Source organism: Salvelinus sp. IW2-2015, linkage group LG17 (genome assembly GCF_002910315.2).
Source record: "Salvelinus sp. IW2-2015 linkage group LG17, ASM291031v2, whole genome shotgun sequence".
Taxonomy (NCBI): domain Eukaryota; kingdom Metazoa; phylum Chordata; class Actinopteri; order Salmoniformes; family Salmonidae; genus Salvelinus; species Salvelinus sp. IW2-2015.
In genome coordinates this window covers 10091097-10098554 of record NC_036857.1, presented here as the reverse complement: position 1 = coordinate 10098554, position 7458 = coordinate 10091097, and the positions used below count along the sequence as shown (strand labels likewise).

The 7458-nt window shown below is 44.4% G+C and overlaps 1 protein-coding gene across 1 annotated transcript in view; it reads right to left on the bottom strand.

Moving 5' to 3' along the window:
• LOC139029071 (bone morphogenetic protein 7-like) overlaps positions 1–7458 on the bottom strand; it is a 63034-nt gene that overhangs the window by 11111 nt on the left and 44465 nt on the right. The window contains 1 exon segment of the mRNA XM_070448149.1: positions 6846–6871. Coding sequence (XP_070304250.1) covers positions 6846–6871 — 26 coding nt within the window.

Genomic DNA, 7458 nt, shown 5'->3' with positions numbered 1-7458 from the left:
AGGAGAGGAATGGAGCTCTTCTCTTGCTAGAGAAATCGCAGATATTTACGTTAGAGATATGGACCTCTTCATATGGGGTCAGGTAATCATAGGTTGTCCATGGTGATGTTCCATTTAGAAACCCTTTGCTCATAGAGGATAGTTTATAGCCTCATCTCACACTTAGATTGGTGACGTAAATCGTGTTGTTAACTTACATGTTCAAAGTAACTGATAATGGATTCATGATATTGAGAATGGCATTCACTGAGCTGATGTCTAGATATTACATGATGCATTAGACGATACCGCCCAAATTGTATGGGACTTGCCACTGTCTATAGATGCAGTAAGACACCTAAGCTCATATATCGCCTAGGGTCGAAGCGAATATGGTCACGCTGTTCCTATGCATAGCATACCACACGTGCTGACACGGAGATATCGTGTACGGAGTATCGCAAGAGAGACACTCAGACAGATCTGGTGGATTTTAGAGTATATCTACCTTATCTCTTAAGAACATCACATTATTTCTATGGAATTAAATTTGGAAGGTCCCGGCCATCAGATCACAGTAGGCACATCCCCATATCAATCATGCTTGCTAAATAATGCGAGGAAGTATTCGGGAACCACCATAATTGACCCTACATATCCTCACAACTAAGAGTCTGGAAGACCAAGAACTTTGGCATGCTCAATGTGACTCTCGTGAGGAGCACCAGGCTGCGCATTGGTGCACAGCATAATTAACGCATGCTCTCGAACCATAGAACCCCACGATGGTCAGGAGATAGTAAGTAAGAGCATCAGACGCTTCCTCTGAAGGAATATAGCTCAATGACTTGTGAGAGAACTGGAAGGAACCCTTTCCAAGAAAAGGATATACCAATAAGATCTGCATGACTTCGGCCACTAAAAATCAGTGACTCGTATATATCGTGTTAGCCAATTGACTGGCCAAAAGAAAAAAAAATCTCGAAGAAGACGTTCGCACTTCTTGGGATTTCGACGCCAAAGGCCACTACATAACTACTCGTACTCTAGCATCGAATGAGCAAAAACTCAAGAGATTTCATTCATCAGGTCTAGATTGAAGCTTAGTCGGGTTTACTAAGGATCTGAAGCTCTTTGCGCCATCTGAATGCCATGTGGCACACGTGAGAACGCATCTGGATGAGAAAAGCCTGGGGAGATCAATAACCCTACGGTGTGACGCTTTTTGTAAGAGATGGGCAGCACATAGATGCTGCCTGGTGGGAAGGGTTCTTCTGCACTCGATAGGTCGAGGCAGGTGAGCGTCCCGGGAGCATACATAGTCCATTGAGTGGACTGGTCCGGGAGGGAAATATTTGGATACACACAAGATCAGCGCAATGTCATACCAGAGAATTTGATCTCTTTGAAAGAATGGTATAAAAAACACCTGCTCAGAGTTGCTGGTCTATTGACCTCAGACTCGAGAGCATGAAGGTTGTTCACTCGCTGTTCCTCGCGCATTTACAGGCATCTGACTCTCTAAGATCTGTCGGAAAGAATTATCACGCTAGCAGCTAAGGATCAACTTCTCCGATGAGTGGTCTTCAGAGGTATCAATGTCTGCTTGCACATACTGAATCCTATTCAGAGTTGGGTTACATATGTCGGCTGTATGCCAGCCTGGAAACGGTTCGAACGTTCTTAGTGTGGACCACATCTCTGAGACGAGAATTCGTTTTGCCTAAAATAAGTCTAGTGGCAGCGTGACTGTCTTCTTAAACCTCCTTGGCAGAGAATGTAATTCGAAACCTACCAACCATATGAGATTGAGCACTAACGCATGCTATTTTGCAGAGCAAGAATGGGAGAAACTCGCCGATGCAAATCACACACGGTGATCGTGTAAGCATATATCTATATGATAGACGTTCAGATGCACACGCCCCAGAACATGTGACCCTTGAGATTTGTCTGTGCTATGCCTTAGAACATAAGGAGTGTGAAAACTGGCACCATAAGCCTTATATACAAAGATGTTTCATACTCAATTGAGAGCATCTTCTCCTACGTCTGGCGCGCGGAACAATCAAAGACTGGCTTCTTCGTATGAGCATCGCTGGTATAAAGAAACAAAAGGATCATTCCTGTATTGTTACACTCTAGTTCCCTAAATAATCTTTGATGCGCTTTGGTAATCATAGTACGTCTCCATAGATGCATACTCTGACATTATTCTACATTGTCTCGTAGTATTGATCCCTCATATTCTGTTAATCGTTCACTATTTCCTTTACTTAGATTTCGCTCGTTGTGACTCGTGGTAGCTCGATGTTGTTGAAGAACTTGGTGATTTTAGATATGATAGCGCGCAACTCCATAGAAGTAGAGCTGCTTGTTATCAGAAGGACAGCTTTACTCTCTATTCATCATACGGCGATTATCATTTTTCGACAACAAATCAACACCGGAGAAGCTTTACTGTCAATAGTAGTAATGGATGTCTTCCAAGATACCAATTAATATTCTCGATAGTCTTTTGATTCTACTTCGCTAAGGGCTCATGACGGTACATAGCTCACGCTGCTTAGCTCTTACAGAGTTCCCAGAATAACAGATAACTTAAATAAACTTCGTTTAGCTAGGCGTCTGAATAATCTACTGCATTCAGCTGTGAATAATGTATACAGTTTTTTTAATTCTATAAATGAAAACTGCTGCAAAATGTGTTGGTTGATATGTGGCAATTGATGTCACTCAACAGTTCGCGCTGGTATGTCGTGCTCAGGTGCCCTCATCTTGGTACTTCGGTGTCTGCTCGCTGTTAAGGCTAGGCCGCTTGGTGTCTTAGAGACAGGGTGTCTTCATCCTCTGGTCTTGGCAGACTGGCTGCCACTCACCTACTGGCTATTAGCGTGGTCAGACCAGTGCATCTGTGCCCTTCAACAGCCTTCGCTAGAGTACAGTGTCCTGAGTGTTTTTGTCCGCTAGTCTAGACCTCATGGATGCTGATGCCATTATTTGTTACACTAACGCGCTCAGCGCAGGAATCGACTCAACTAGCACCAGAATGAAGCCATAACCGTCGTATACTTAATTGAAAGAAGGGCGCACTCTGTAGCCAACTTACTCAGATCTCACTCCATAAGAAATTTTCGATAGGCAAACTTTCACTCAGACCACCTGGAGGCTAGGGTGAGCTTTCATATCTCTACAAATGATTGAGTCTGTCATGACCTAAATAAACTGCATGATTCGCCGAAGGCGGCTAGCAATTGGTGTTTAATGGGAGAGACAAATGAGTTTGCCTACCCCTACTAGATGAGAGAGAGACTCCGGTTGCATCATTACTTTTACTTTTGGTATCGTGATGTGTATTAAACCTGGCAAGTAATTCTGTCTTCAGACATATTCAAGGTGGGCATTGTTCCACATGCACTCGATATTTGTAAAGTGTCATCTACATAGGACCCTAAGTTGTAGTAGTGCACACAGGACAGCATAAGATAAATCTAGGCCATGAATCGCTAATCAATGCGCAAGAAATATACTCTGTAGCTCATTTGTTCCTCTTGACTTGCGTTTGCCGTAAATATCCTCTTGACTTCTATTTATATTATTGCACGCGCGTCATAGAAGTCTGAACTCGGGTAACTCCATAAAGATGTGTTGGATGGACACAATGGTCTATTTGATACAAGTTGACATGTACCACCTAGCGGAGAGGCTGTAATAATGATCCAGACGCTCGAGATATCAACCTTGTAATGTCGTAAGACTGAGAGCGATATATTGACGCTCGCATGTCATTTGTACGTGCGCAGTCCTAACTCTTAGCACTATTGTGTACCCGGTTAAACTCCATGAACTATATACTGTCGTACTGTAGCGATTGCAGACACTCTAGATACTGTCTCTTAACCAGACTAGATTATTGTGTACTTAGCCATTCAGACTAGATACTGATAAACTCTTAACCAGACTGAGACTATTGTGTCTTAGCGCATTCAGACTAGATGCTGGCTCCACCTTTTAGAGGTTCGCTCGAGCCGATGCTGATCAGGAGATTCTTTTGTGTGGTTATTAGCATCCAGACTCCTGATCCTTGCACGGCTTCTTTTAAAGCTCCAGTACCTATTAGTGTATGGTGCTTGTGTGTGTTGAGTTTAATAGATAAATCACTCTCAGTCGGTGCTTATGTTAAGGGCTGTGCTTGATAGGACACCATCATATGTTAGGAGATGAGAGAGTAATATGTATTCTTTTGCTTATAGTTATGAGACTCGTACTATATGTCCGCGCAGGGTCATAAATTCGCGCGTGATGGGCGCGCAGAGACTAGATAGTCCAGGATATGTATTAAAACTTTCTTGATATACCCTGTCTATATGTGTAAAACGCTCAAATCATCTTTTGAAAGTTGGTGGACAATGTGATGAGATAATGTAATTAGTTGGATAGATCCATATAGGGGAGCTGCAGGCGATGTGCAGTCTTTGAGTTTCTCATTCTCGAACAATCTTTGGAGTTATTCTCCTGTCTTATCTTTGAGTGTCCTGGTGTAATAAAGTATGCCACCTAATTCACGCATCTTTCTCTCTTTTTTTTTCTCCTCTTGGAGACTGAGCACCTATGACCAAGCCTCAGGACTACCTGCATGATGACTCCTTGCTGTCCCAGTCCACCTGCGTGCTGCTGCTCCAGTTCAACTGTTCTGGCCTGCGCGGTATGAAACGCCTGACCTGTTTCCCGGACGTGCTACCTTGTCCCAGACCTGCTGTTTTTCAAACTCCTCTTGCGAAGCAGCAGTCAGTAGAGCATACTCTTACAATGATCGGCTATGCAAAAGCCAACTACATTACTCCTGAGGGTGCTGACTTAGCGCACCCTCGACAACTACTGTGATTTATTATTATTTGACCCATGCTTGGTCATTTCATGAAACAATTTGAAGCATTTTGGCCATGGTTCTGTTATACTCTCACCGAGGCAGAGACAGCCAGAAGAGGACTGGCCACCCCTCAMAGCCTGGTTCCTCTTTAGGTTTCTTCCGAGGTTTTGGCCTTTCTAGGGAGTTTTTCCTAGCCACCGTGCTTCTACACCTGCATTGCTTGCTGTTTGGGGTTTTAGGCTGGGTTTCTGTACAGCACTTTGAGATATCAGCTGATGTAAGAAGGGCTATATAAATACATTTGATTTGATTTGATTATACCTGGAAACAAAATYGATTCTACCTGGAAACAAAAAGGGTGCTGCTATGGGATCAGCTAAAGAACCCTTTCGGAACCTTTTTTTCTCAGAGTGTATAATCCTGCTTCCTGTTAACAAACAAAAGCTCAAACAGGAAGTACCCGTGACACGCTCCGTAGAAAAATTGTCTACCGAAGAAAAGGCTATGCTGCAGGACTGTCTTGCTAGCGCTGACTGGAATATTCTCCGGGACTCTGCTGATAGCATCGACGAGCTAACCACATCTGTCACCGGTTTCATAAGTAAATGCATCACCGACGTCGTCCCCACAGTGACGGTTCGCTACTTCCCCAATCAAAAGCCCTGGATTAACACAGGGCTATAGCTCACAGGGCTATCACACCCAACCACGAGGCTACGTCTGAGGACACGAACGCGTACATGAAGTCCCGCTACGACCTCCGCAGAGCCATCAATCAAAGGTGGAATCCTATTATACTATACCGGCTCCGACGCTCAACGAATGTGGCAGGGGCTACAGTTCATTATGGACTACAAAGGAAGCCCTAGCCATCATCAGCTCAATGACGTCTCTCTACAAGACGAACTCAATGCCTTTTATGCACACTTCGACAAAAACAAAATACAACACAGCATAAAGGCCCCTGCTGATCCGGAGGACAGGGTGATATCTCTCGCCGAGACTTATGTGAGTACGTTTTTTAAACAGTTTAACACTCGTAAGGCAGCAGAGCCTATAGGGAGTCACTTGTCTCTTAGTTGGATTAGAGCACTCCAGTTTGATCTAATTTACCCCTCCCTCCCTCCAATCCCAATCCTCTATCCGTCCCTCCCTTGCTCCCTCTCTTCCTCTCCCCTTTTCAGTTGTGATCAGGGCCTGGTGACCCAACACCCCCCCCCACAGCAGCTCCCCACCCCTCTCTAGCCCCATCACCATGCTCCACTCAACAGCTCTTAATCAGACACAGACCGCCTCTGATCTCTGAGCAGCTTTGACTGCATTGCCAGTGACACATCTCTGCCAAGGCTACAGTCCACACACACACATGAGGCGAAAACATACACACGCACACATGCACCACACACACACAACACCACACACACACACACACCCACACACACACACACAACACACAACACACACACACACACAACACACACACACACAACAACACACACACACAACCACACGCATGCATGCACACACATGCACACTCTGAATCACACTCATACACCACAGACATACACACGCATAGCAGCGAAAAACGCACCCTCACATACTCAGACACACACATACCAGTTCCACACCGCTAGATGTGAGATGGCCGTTGTCCTTGTACTGCACCAGCTGCTATGGATGGATGTGGATGAGGGAGCAAAAGCTTGATCGACTGAGGAGAAACACATTGCCCATTGATGAGTGTTTGGATTCCATTCAGTCTTCCTGCCTCTTACTATGTCTCTGCAATACATCTACAGTACATCACATTGCCCACTTTTCATTTAATTCTCTTCTCTTCATCTTCTTTTACTGTTGCTACTTTCTTCACCATTATCATATCGAACACACTATAACACAGACAGGAACAGTGTGGGTACATGTGTGTCTTACAAAGACAGCACTGTCTGACTGGGCAGCGAGTCGCAGGGTAAAGGCATGGATCTAATTACTGTACAATGGGGCAAAGCTCTCTCTCTCTCTCTCTCTCTCTCTCTCTCTCTCTCTCTCTTCTCTCTCTCTCTCTCTCTTCTCTCTTTCCTCGTCTCTCTCTTTCCTCTCTCTCTCTCTATTCTCTTCTCTCTTTCACTCTCTCTCTCCTCTCTCTCTCTCCTCTCTCTCTCTCTTCGTCTCTCTCTTTCCCCTCCTCTCATCCTCTTCTCTCTGCTCTCTCTCTTCTCTCTTCTCTCTCTCTCTTTCTCCTCCTTCTCTCTCTTCTTCTCTCTGTCTCTCCTCCTTCTCCTCTCTCTCTCCTCTCTCTCTCTCTCTCTCTCTTCTCTCTCTCTCCTCTTCTCTCTCTCTCCTTGTCAAGTTCGGGCTTTATTGCATGGGAACATGTGTTAACATTGCCAAAGCAAGTGGGTAGATAATATACAAAAGTGAAAATAACAATAAAATTAAACAGTAAAACATTACACAATACAGAAAGTTTTCAAAAAACAATTAAAGACATTATCGAAAGTTATTATATATATACAGTGGTTTTCACTTTCACTTTCGTCTCTCGCTCTTCCTTCTCTCGACTCTCTCTCTCTCTCTTCTTCTCTCGTTCTCTGCTCGTCTCTCTTTCG